Below are 12,920 nucleotides of genomic sequence, written 5' to 3'. Positions count from 1 at the left end.
TCATCTTTCATCATCCCTCTCTGTGTCACAGCTGTCTCACACCAGCTACATTTCACACTTCTTAACCTATGTCTGTCTTACTCAGGCCGCTCTGCAGTGCGTCACCTCCCTCCTTCTCCCCTTCCAAAACCACCACCACCATCTATCGCCTCACTTACTTTTTTTTCCTCAGCTATTTGTTATGAATTAAAATCCCCCTTTTCTATGCCGTGAATCGTACAAGCTTGTAATATGTTAAGCAATATCAGCTCCATAAAAGCCGTATCTATAAAAAGAACACTGTAGACATTCATCTTGTCCCTTCAAAGGAAAAAAATGCAGCGACAACATGTGATTTCTTATAAGGGAGAGAGGATATGCATTAATTTCATTTATCATGTAGACCCTGCGTATGTCTTCTTTGAATTCCATTGTCCTCGATCAGTCACCCGCTCTGACCTCCATCATCACTTCAGTCGTGAAACACAGTCCCTGGAGTCTTTTCCGACCCCCATGTTAGTGCCACGCTGCAACACTGTCCATAAATTGTAATGAGAAACCAAATTAACAACATGCTGTGATTGCACAGTGGGGAAAATGTGGTTCAGAGATATAAATCGGTATCATATCAAAAAAGTCTGGAAGCAACAAAGGCCTCAGCAGGTGGTAGGGCTGCCTGACAGACATCTCAAGAGTGGTCCTAGCTGTTTGGCAAATACTTACATTTATCCCTGGCCTTTTGGATATACACACAAGTACCACATTTTACCTCCCTGCCCCGCCTTTTGCGCTGATAATGGACTGTTATACTTGCTGTGCAAAACACTGACAGGAAAATTGCAGTTACCTCACACTCCGATGAGCTTTCTGAGGGGGTTTTTCGATCTGAATTTATGTGCGTGTTTGTTTGAGTTTGAGCCGATACATATTCATGGATGCTGTTGTCCTTGCTGTGCTTCTAATGCAGCGAATGAGACTGAATTACTGAACGTGAGCTCACGTCCTGCAGTAAATACAGATATGGGACAAAATAAACCAGTTATTGAACCACAGTGCCGCGTGGATGGAGAATAAGATTGATTTTGTGAACACAATGCATTATGCATCACAGAGGTTATTCTAATATTTTCAAGGCCTAAACCAAATTGTAACAGGATAAATGGGTCATTTAAGATTTACCTAAAGCCCAAGAGAATATGAGGGAATATTTGGCTTACGCTGGTATATGAAAGGGTAGTTGCTGCCTAGACATGTGAAGTGTCAATATTTTGTCTGCCATTAATTTTAGATCTGTTTTGGGCCATAAAAAAATAACAATCAGGAGCAGCAGGAGAGCAGTTGTTTATTGCCATTTAAATTAGTATGAGTGACAAACAGACCACTGAGTAATGGATGATTGCTGATACTGTAGGGATGAGGTATTGCTCTTTCCAAATGACTTTTTACTTGAAGATTATTGAATAGGCTTGGAAAATAAACAATCACAATTTAACCAGTTCCCATCAGGCAATTGCTTAAAAAAAAAACTTCTCTAAACACCCGTATTCCCCCTGCGGTAAAATAGTTGAATTTGAATGAAAGACATCCACACTTGGTTCAAAAGATTTATTGTGTTCCATTTGCTTTATTGCCCTTGAAGTGCATTAATTAAATCCATCTGTATGTATTTGTATTTTATCGACTGACTATTGTCTGGTTTATGTTGCAGCGTGCACAAGACAATAAATTTGATTTAATCTAGCAAAATCCCGAGGCTTACAGCAATTAGTGTGATAGAGGAATTCAACTTTTTGTGTCGTCATTTATGGAATCAAATTTACTGGCAATTAAAGAAATAGGGTTGCACCCCCTTTGGCACCTGTTATTGTAAACTTTTTATGTCATTGCTATAAAATTACACATTGTCCCCAAAATGTCACTGTGAATAGGAGACTTCAAAACAGATGCATCACAGTGTTTGTCCTTTAGTTTTCCATTAGCAACATGCCCAGATATCATCATAATGTGTAGTCACACAAAACAGCAGTAGCACACTCACTGCGGGGCTCTTTTTTATGGACATGTTTGGGTGAGTGGGCTACACTTTTAAAGGCCTATGCTGTCATACAAACGAATGCCGCTGTCATTTGGCAGAGGCTTAGGAACAGAGACTTACATTTTCTCACATGTACACAGATCGAGTTATTGAAGCCCGAATGTGCATGTGTGATGAGACATGCAGCAGAGGATGTATGAAGTGAACTGTTTACTTCTATAAGCTCTAACTGGCTGTAAGATGTTCCAAGCTTTATTACCCCTATCAAGTAAATGAGCTGAGCTTTCTCTGAGTGCTGTCCTGCTGCACAGTGGTAGAAGTCATAAGGCATTAATGTAATATATTTTTAGTGATGTCTTAAAGCTTCATTTACAGTGTTTCGTGACTTTTTGTCCTCTGGCTTTTATGAAAAGAGCAAGCCTTGTCTGGCAAGAAAACTTTTCTAGAAGAAAGTTTGTTCATTTGTAAAATATGTAGTAGAGTCACAGTAAAAGGTGCAGAAATCATGAAATGTTAATGTTTTTTTATCCCCCAGGTTCTGGTGACCTAATAAGAACCTGTTTCAGTGTATTTATAAATATTTATTGCTCACAAATTTATTTTTTGTGCTTGATGATAGCAAAGTGTTATCAACAGGGAAGACAAAAACATGAAACTTGCTTCTTTTAATTGACAGTGTGTGACACAAACACCACTGTCCACCCCTCCCAGCTCCTTCTAAGCATTTTTTATCATGTAATAGTTGTGTGATATAACCTCTATGACATAATATTTGATTATGTGACAGTTTCGCTTAATTCCAAAATGTAGACATATCATAATTCTAAAAGGCAGAAGTTGACATTTTCAAGCCAAGAAAGTATTTTTATTGTGTGGTTTAAACCAACTGGATTTAAAGAGCATGTATTATCTTATTATATTCAATTTTTCAAAGATGATGTTTTTACATTCAGCCAATTAAGTCAAATTAACTGACTGTGGAAGGAGTCACGGATCAGCATGTCAACCATCACAAATTTGGAATGAAAAAGAAGTGTGTGAAATACTGGAGCCTGCATAAATGTTCACAACAGTGTGAACTAAGTGCACACAAAATTACACAAATAACTAAACTAGAATGCAATTGCAGACTTTAGAAATAATGAGCCACTTGAACCACTTGTCAAAATACTGCCTGAGTAGTTTATGTTTGCCAGGAATGACTATACATGCCAAGAATCATTCCCTGCTTGATACCTCATTTATTCCCGACTGACATTGGTGTATGCTTAGTCAAAGACCCCTCACAATGCAGATGGCATTTCATTAACGGTTATCATTATGGCCTATCACAAGCACTGGGTTAGACTACAGCGCCACTCGTAGCCATCCCAGAAAAGAAATACCTGCATTGATTTGCACCTCACCTGAAAGTTGAGTCCCAGAAAGAGATATCTATCAGCAAAGCCTAATTACAGAACACTGAGTGTAAAAATATAGCTCTGACTAAGCAAAACAAAGGTCAAAACACATGCTGGTGGGCTTCATTTGTTGCAAAGCTCCTCTTTCACTGTTGTATCCACACATCTTGCAAAAACCACAAAGAGAAAAAGTTGTTTTATACAGTCCTCATAGTACTGACTTATCAATTCAAGTTTTCATAAAAAAAAATTAAAGGCAGCTCCGAGGAGGGATTTTGACTTGTGAGCTGAGCAAAGCTGAATTTATTATTTAAAAAAAACAAAAAAAAAAACACTTCAGACAAAAGAAAAGGGATTTTGAAGTGACAGTTCATATTTCCAGTGTAGATAACATTTTACCAGATCAGATGTAGAAACGAACAAAAAGCTTATTTGCTGTCATTCTGTCACATCATAAATCTTGTGACTGCAATGTTTTATATCAGAGCTAGCACCTAAAGTTATATTTAGAGGCAATTGTGTTTTTTAGAAATCCAAGAACTTTTCCCTAAGATATGTGACAAACTGTGCTCTGAACCAAGGACGTGAAATGAGGCTGGAAGAGAAAATCATTTTTTTTATCAACACAACCAGGAAACAGAACAGCAACGACTGCAAGGACCAAGACAACAACCTCAGTAGACAGAAATCTTAAACTGATGTCCCCATTGAAAAGTATTTTATCTCCATGGCTCTGGCACACTCTCACAGTTCATACTGATAAAAAATTGCACAATCGCAGCACCTCACTACGCTTGTCTGCATGCTTGATGAAAGGGAAATGCGCTCCACACAACAAAAACAGAAAAGAGGCTTTCTAGCAAATGACTATTACCTCATGAGTGTGTCAGTGCAATTTGGAAAAGGGCTCTGAAATATTCCATTTGGTGGTTTTAAATTGCCAACCACTGGGGTGAAAAATAATAAAATCAAATACACTTTAACACTTAAACACAGCACCACACACACCAAACGCTTGCCACTGCACAAGGAAATAACAGAGGTTGTGTGTCTGGGACAACTATTTCCTAAAGTCAGTGTACTGCTGGTGCTTTAGCTACTTCCCCACGGACATAGTGTTTTACTACTAGACACCAATACCACCTCAAAGTGCTGGTGAGCCATATTGCACCTGAAGCCAGACCACCACTGTGAGAGCTGCTGTACAACACAAAACTGTGAGCCAACAGCACATCTAATAGGATCCTTGTCTCTCTAGCCTCCAATCTCCCAAACAAACAAAAAAATCAACAGTTCGCTTTCCCTTAAAAGCGGTAAAAGGACAGAATCGAAACAATCTGTATTCTGTACCTGAAGTCAACTGCAACTTCCTGCAACAGTTTTTACTCTCAAGGTAAGCACCTTCTTCCATTGAAAAGCTCACAAAGTGAAGGCATGTTATCGCATGCAACTTGCTTAAAATTCACACATGAGCTTAAAAACAACAAATCTTGGTAATGTTTCATTTTATATTTTCTCTGTAATTTGGTAGACTATTTCTAAACAACATGCTGCCCCTCTAGGAAAGAAAAGCAATGGTAGCAGCAGCTTATTCTGGCAGATTTTGATCACGTCGTGCAAAAAAAGTAACAGCTGCTGCAGATTTTACACTTTTCCACCTGCAGGCAATAATTACTCAAAAAACCTTTTGAAATTTTACAGTTTGTGTGTTTGGGTGTGCGTGTGTGTGTATATGTTTGTGTGTGTGTGTGTGTGTGTGTGTGTGTGTGTGTGTGTGTGTGTGTGTGTGTGTGTGTGCGTGCGTGTGTTTGCGTGTGTGTGTGTGTGTGTGTTTGTGTGTGTGTGAGTGAGTGGGTGGGTGTGCTTTGCATTTGTCACACTTCTTGGGTTAAATAGATTAAATGGTAAAAATGGAACATTGCCATGTATCAGTGACCTGCAGTGTATGATGAATATACAAGTAGTTATACAAGTCATATTATGGCCCTAAAGCATCCAGTTTACTACAAACATTTTCTCACATATCTTGTCTGTTACTTGGTTTCAAGAAAAGTCACTGCAAATTTGAACTTGTAAAGATATTGTTGTCATATGTTCAAAAGAGTAACTTATTCCTAATCTTTTATTCTAGTTGCACTCAGCTGAAAGTTAAAATCTTCCCACATTTTAATTTTTTTCCTCCCAAATTTCAAGAAGATTTGCCTGCAGCTTTCAATAGCCCAATTTACACCGACTTCAATCTACACCCACTTACAGACCATATCCATACTTATAGCCCATTTTCTCTTGCAAAAGTGTATGATTCTCTAAGGTCATTCTGACATCTGTTCTCATCTAATTCAATGAAAAACTACAATTAAAAAAATCATTCAAAGTAAAAGCAAGAAAATATATGATTTCCAAATGCACATTTAGGTCACAATTTGCATAAATATTGAAGACTGTCAAGGCCAAGGTAGCCTGTGACTGTCAGCTATTGGACATCCTTCCCAGATGTTTAATCAAGTTTTTTGTAGTATTCTTTTGTCCAGGGGATATAACCTTCTGAACTTATTCGTCTTTGCAGTTTAAAAAGAAATTAGTTCTCTATTTCTTATTTTGGAAGTGCAGGGAGCATGTTCTCCTTCCAAAGCAGCAGCACCCTCCATCATCTTGCACAAGTGAGTTAAAGAAACTTCTTCTTTTGCATTAACGTATTCAAAGACCCTGGAGGCATCTTGTTAGCAGCACAGACACTAAATAATCTTCACATAGACCACATTTCTCACAGCAGAGAAGTAACCACACTCTGAGTCATATTCTCACTTTCAACATACAACTGAACGACTCATCTAATGATTACTCAAATTTGTGACCCGATGGTGCAGCTTAAAAGTGAACAAAACCCTGCCGACCCGTCAACATCTTGGTTTGAGATTTCTGGTTCTTTGTTGTTTGGATAACCTAAAGTTGTGGCTCTCTCTTGTAGACTACAACTTGTAACCCTAACCCCTCTCAAAAGAAATTGGTAGCATTTTTTTTACATTAACTGTAAAACGTGTACCCACACAGATTCATCCTCTCTGTATGAGTGGCATATGTATTTTTGTTTATGCTTTTACGGCCCAAATCTGACCTGTGTTCATAAAATAGAATAAAAAAATTTGTCTTCCACAGTTGTAATTTTGTAACTCCAATTGTAGATAAAACACTATGCTGTATAGATACTCTAAATTGTCCCTTTGAGTGTGAGTGTGAGCGTTCATGGTTGTGTGTCTTGTTTGTCTCTGTGTGGCCCTGTGATGGACAGGTGACTTGTCCAGGGTCTGCCTCTCACCCGGGCTGGGATAGGCTCCAGCCCCCCACGACCCTAACTTGGATTACGTGGGTATAGAAAATGGATGGATGGATGGATGTACAGTAGAATCTGTTCTAACCAGAAAATAAACAAAGGAGAATTAACATAATCTTTAAGAAATGCAGCTCCAGCTAAGATGAAAAGCTAACGTACACAGCATGGCCTGAAATCCCATTAACAGTTTATCGATTTTTTTTTTTTTTTTCAGTATGCACAGCAGAAGTCTGAATCTGTTTTCTCGTCTGAAAACACACTTTAACACTGCCCTAAAGACCTAAACCCTTACGATACAGTTCAGAGAATTGAAAAATGAGTCAATTAAAAGCAATGTGGTAATATGCCAAATCAACTATTTTCAAATATGTTGCTTTGTATGCATCCCAAGAGCAGCTTCGATGTGTTCTTCCCTCTATTTCATGCTATTTTTCTACTAGATGGAGTATACAATCTGAGTGCTGCCTCCTCAATATTGATGGGATGGTGGTTTGATTGAGAATCCAAATATTCCATTAAGTAATGCTCACTGATCATTTCAATTGATACTGAAATATTGTGTGGGATCACAGAAACCTTTACTAGTACACATCCTCACTTACCACACAGCAATTCACTTTGCTCCCCTGACCATGCTCTGTATGAGTTCTACTGTCACATTTAAAATAAATCCAGTCAACAGCCTCAAAAGCAAACAATAGCTGCTGCGGACACTGTGGAAGAAGATTCATCAAAGGTACGTGGATTTGCATGTTTACAGGTTATCAAAATAAAAAACTGAATATACAACCCTAACTCCGAAAAGTTTTTTTTACACAGTGTACAAAACGTAAATTGATAAAAATGGATGCAATGACATAAATGAACATATCATTCAAAACAGCACATGAAAAACAAAAATGTTGAAATGTTCTGCAGAAACTAATGCAGCAACTAATGCAGCCCCATACCATCAGAGATGCAAGCTTTTGAACTGAGTGCTGATAACAAGCCAGATGGTCCCTCTCTCTATTTAATTAGGAGGACATGGGTTCCACAATTTCCAAAAAGAAGTTCAAATTTTGATTGGTCTGACCTACAGTTTTCCACTTTGCTTTAGTTACTCTGAAACATTTCTATATCATGTTCATATATGGCTTCTTCTTTACGTTACTGAGCTTTAACCTGCATTTGTGGATGGCAAAGCTAACTGTGTTAGCCAGTGATTTCTATGACAGAGTCATGTCCATTTTTAATGTAGCGCCAGCTGAGGGCCTGAAGATCATAAGCACCCAATATTGATTTTTGCCCACGTCCTCTGCATACATGTCTCCAGATTCTCTGAATATTTTGATGTTATTATGTACCATAGATGATGGAATATTTATAGTCTTTAAATTTAATTTAAGGGATATTAATCTGAAATTGCTCCAATATTTATGGATGCATTTTTTTTTTCTTTTACAGAACCTCATCTTTTCTTCTGAGAGACTCTGCCTCTCTACGGTTCTCTTTTTTCTATCCATTCCTGTGACTGATATGTTGCCATTCAAACTAATTAGGTACAAGATGTTCCTCCTGTTGTTTCTTTTTTAGTACAGTCAGTGGGGTTACATGGCACTGAAAGGATCAGATAATTGGCTAAATTACAATAAGACTGAGTTATTAAGTGCATGTAGACACCTGAATCTGACAAGAAATTGGATCGGATCGGATTACTCGCAATCGGATTAAGACCCCGAGATAACTCGGTTGAAAGTCAAATTAAACATGTTTGCTGACTGGTGAAGCACGTGGTGAATTAGACTTTGCCTTCTGCACATGCTCGAGATTTTTTTCAGTGAGACGATACTACTATTGTAGTCGCTGTCGGAAAGAAACAAACAACGCGATGGAGAATGCGCCGTTGTGCATCGCGTTTGCGCAATAAGCAGCTCATCACAAACTAAATAGAGAGGGATGTACCTTCATCTTGCTCTTCATTCGCCATTTTCTCGAATGCCTGAGTTTGATTCAATTCATTCACCGCCATATATCCAAGGATAATTACCCTTGCTCAACTCGTTCTTATTGTAATTTAGCCAATTATCCGATCCTTTCAGTGCCATGTAACCCCACTGACTGACATTGTTAGTAAAATGTCTCACTTTCAGCTTTGGATGCTGTTAAAAAAAACAGTGAGAAACGCTTTAAAGGACACGTGAGAAGAATGTCTGGAGAAAACTGGTTGCTTCGGGACCATAATGTGACAGTGGCAACATTCTTCAATATCAGCTTTTAAAGATTTTATCCACTGCATAAGTAATGTCAAATAAATGTATACATTCAATAGATATGTCTCTGGGCAGTTAAGTTTCAGGAGTTTCAGGAGAGGGACCATTTCAGTCAGAGAGACAGAATCTTTGGCCTTGAATTTGGACACTGACTCATCTCAACTTGTTACATTTAATCTCAACAAATGTGAGCCATAGCCAATCACTTTACAACTAAAGGTACTCAATCAGAACCAGCCAACTACATTCTGCCTTCACGGAGACCGCCAAGTACATCTAGGAACTTGGTTTAGGCGTAATTACAGAGGCAGGAGGCCAATAAGTGAGCTGAGACATACCTTGGTATCCATTGAGATATCAGCACATAGCTAAACATAAGGAATTTGGGGAGTGAAAAATCTGCAATCTATGTTCCTGAACCTTTTATCCTGGAGAAGAGTGTGTTGTTGTTTCCAGTTCCAGACAGACTATAGTGGCACTTTTTGAGATCCTCCACTGTTCTTTTATACCTCTGTTCTGTCTCTAAGTGGAGATCAAGAACCTGAGAGACACCAGGATAATGCCCTGCATTCCTTGTAGATAGAGAATAATTACACAGACAAATTGTAATCCTGATTATCCCCAGTAGCCCTTCCAGTCTGTTTACTCAATCACACTGAGATAAAGTTTGCATCAAGGACTCAGTGGCCAGATTACAGTGTGTTCAGAACCCATCTGATTACCAACAATTAGTGACTATCCAGCAATTTAAAAAAAAAAAACACACACATTCACAAATTATTGAAGCTGGAAGAAATTTTGAGAAATCGATTGTCATCACAAGAAACAGTAGTGGTGGGACACAGCAGATGTATTTTCATCCATTAATGATTGTTGTTAATCGTCTGCTGCAACGTTGGCTGCAGGAAACAGGCCGGTGTGTTCCGTTTGTCCTCTTCTCTAGTGTCCCTTCAGCTTGATGATCAGGCCCCTTCTTGTTTTTCCACAGTCATCACTACAGACAGACACTGAATATCTGATTAGATTTGGACAAGTCCCATTCTAAAATTGATGTAATCCATTAAGGTATGAATATAAAGTTAAACAGTATAAATCTCTTATAGTAGCCTGGTAACCAAAAATGACAGATGCAGGAACCTGTGGCCATGGCAGTCTTCCTCATTTTGAGAACTTCAGTGCTCTCTCTCTGTCTATGCATGTGTTATAAGAATGCCGCACTTGCAGTTACTTGACTGTCTCATTATTGTAAATTTGATTGATTGTCCTATGATCAATAAATGCAATACGACTGTCATAAGGCCAAAGCATTAATGCAGCTTCTCGACACAAGAGGAGAGGCTCACTGTCTGTGTAAAAGGATTTTTTTTCACAGAGGGGTTTTCTTTCCTCTTTTTATTTTGTTCTTTTTCTAATTAAAGGCTCAGTATCTGCAGCGTCGCTTTTGTATATGCGTGTGTCATGCAGTTTTAGAAATTCTCCAAGGACTCTATGATGCTAAACGCAAGAATACAGTGCAGTTTCATTAATTCCAAAACCCAGCAACGGAGTTTAACAGATTTTCACATGATCCGTGTTTTGTTACCAGAATCATCCGGGGGGTTGGCGATAACTTTGTTAAGTGAGAATTCGAACTGTGACAGTTTAATGTCTATTACACCTGTAGAAAGGTAATGCTCAATATGTGTGTCTTTTTTTTCCCGATGGCATCATTATTTTAGCAGGAAAAGTGAGTCACAGGCCAGCCTTTGCCAACATCTTTTCGTGTCCGCAAACATAGTGTCAACTGTCAGAGAAGAGGAACAACATCTGGTCCGCGGATCTCCATCCTCGCTCTTTCATCCCGTTTTCCAAAAAGAGAACCCTGGCCTTCTTCTGCTCTCCCCCCACCATCTCTCCTCCCTCCCTTCCACAATTCCCGGCTGCGTGGCTCCCTAATAAGTAACAGAACTAGAAGGATTGGCAGTGGCCTCAAGGTTTGACATTGCCTCAGTGTGGGTGGTGATGAAACAGCACTGTGCCCGACTCTGCTCGACTCGACTCGGCTCATTCGTGGTAGGCGCCGCTGTGCTGCACATCCACCCCCAACAGACAGACACGAGAATTACTCACAGGGGGGAAATATCTGCATGTAAATTGATATCTGTGCTCATATCCAGAAACACATACAAGTGTTCAACAGATAAGTGGCCGTGCTTTCCCTGTTTCACGTGCGCGCGCACACACACACACACACACACAAACACACATTTTAAGGGCCTGTGGTTATTTTCTCTCTCTTTCCTTTGGGTTTAATTTCAGTCAGAAAGGATAATTTCACACGTGTACCTCTAACATGCCCACAAACATAGGCTCTAATGCACGCTCACGCTTCAACGTGTCACCAAACTGACACGGCAAGGGAATAAGAAATTGTTTTTTATCAGCATGCACCGGGCGTCAGTAGAGCACATTGTAATGGCAGTAGTGAATAAGCAACAGCTGCTTTGACTGATTTTGACAGAAGCTGAAATAGCACGAATCAAATGACCAGGTTTTATAAAAGAAAACAGAAGGGGTGAGACAGTTGAGCCATTTGGTGTCTTGATATTACTAAACAGGGATCAGTCTGGATTTTTAATGTATTCCTTAAGTGTCATAGTACACAATTCTTTAGTGGTCTGAATAAATATGACTGATTTATATAATGAAAAAAATAATTGTTATGTCACCTGCCACTGCCAGCATTCAAACGGGCAGATCCTGAGAAACAGCCACTGGAATACTAAGAAGCCCACCTTACACCTGCCCACATAGGCAAGTCTGATAAACCTCAGTCACTAAATTGGTTCCACTTAATGCCTCGGCACCTGCATGGTTTCAGTGTCGTGTCTAATGAGAAATTGGCCTGACACGAATCCTACATCTATACTTTGAAACTCAGCCCTAGAAAAGAGACGGCTTTATCCTCAATACATTAGAAAATCGCAACATCCTATAGAAAATCTGCAGTGCATGCACTTGCACCTCAACAATTCACTACTTAGCCTACTAAGCAAAGCAGCTCACGTAGGCTATTAGAAGAAGCGTAGGCTACTGCAAGAATATCTATTGAGCGACTCAGTCAAAGCCTGCATTGAGCTCAAAACCGCGGAAACGCGTCCCCTAAAAGTCCAAGCAGAAAGCCGCGGTCGCCTCATTGGCGCAAGTCTGTAACGTTAAAGCTTTTTGATTTCTGTCATGCACACATAAACACTTACACTCAAACACACGGAAGCACACACACACACACACACACACACACACACACACACACACACTAAGGCAAACCGAGCGCATTGGAAAATACAGAGAATTGCTGCAGTGGCTCGTACCTTTCACACAAGTGAACATCAGTGAAAAGATGAGATTCCAAAAAACAATTCCCGTCCTAATCCTCATCGTTTTCGCTTGAACAAAGTCCCCCCGGCCACATCTAACGCATCTCCTGTTGAAAACGTCCCGTAGTTCAATAGATCCTTCGCAGTATCCGTCTTTGTAAATCCCCTTCATGTTCTCAACTACAACATGTAACCTAGAGCCTAATTTCTCTATCTGTTGGGTTGAAGTGGCTTCCCTTTCTCAGAGGAGAAACAGACAGAGCCTCCCGCCGCGTTTATGTCAGCTGATAGAAGAGAAGTGAGCGAGACTGAATTTTAGGAGAGGACCACAGCAACCTGGACGAGGGCTCAACCATCTCTGCTGAGAGGGGCATCAAGTGTGAGGATGTCTGTTAGCGCGCTCTTGCATCCGCTGTTCAACATCTTTCGCTTTTATGCCCAATAAATCGGAGGACAGAGAGGAGTCTTGCCTTCAGTTTGAAGGCTACCTTTATCGATCGGCAATCGAACCTCACAGAGTTAGAGAGGGAGAGAGAGATAGAGAGAGAGAGAGAGAGAGAGAGAGAG

At 39.7% G+C, this 12,920-nt stretch overlaps 1 protein-coding gene across 4 annotated transcripts in view; it reads right to left on the bottom strand.

Moving 5' to 3' along the window:
* LOC142379793 (CUB and sushi domain-containing protein 3-like) overlaps positions 1-12,701 on the bottom strand; it is a 284,354-nt gene extending 271,653 nt beyond the window's left edge. For all 4 annotated transcript variants that reach the window (XM_075465063.1, XM_075465065.1, XM_075465064.1 and 1 more), the window contains exon 1: positions 12,348-12,701. In XM_075465063.1, coding sequence (XP_075321178.1) covers positions 12,348-12,525 — 178 coding nt within the window. In that variant the 5' untranslated portion in view covers positions 12,526-12,701. The remainder of the gene's footprint in view (positions 1-12,347) is intronic.
* Positions 12,702-12,920: the final 219 nt, after the last annotated feature.

Source organism: Odontesthes bonariensis, chromosome 5 (assembly GCF_027942865.1).
Source record: "Odontesthes bonariensis isolate fOdoBon6 chromosome 5, fOdoBon6.hap1, whole genome shotgun sequence".
Lineage (NCBI taxonomy): Eukaryota > Metazoa > Chordata > Actinopteri > Atheriniformes > Atherinopsidae > Odontesthes > Odontesthes bonariensis.
The sequence above is the reverse complement of the archived record's forward strand: the minus strand, read 5'-3'. Positions and strand labels throughout refer to the sequence as shown.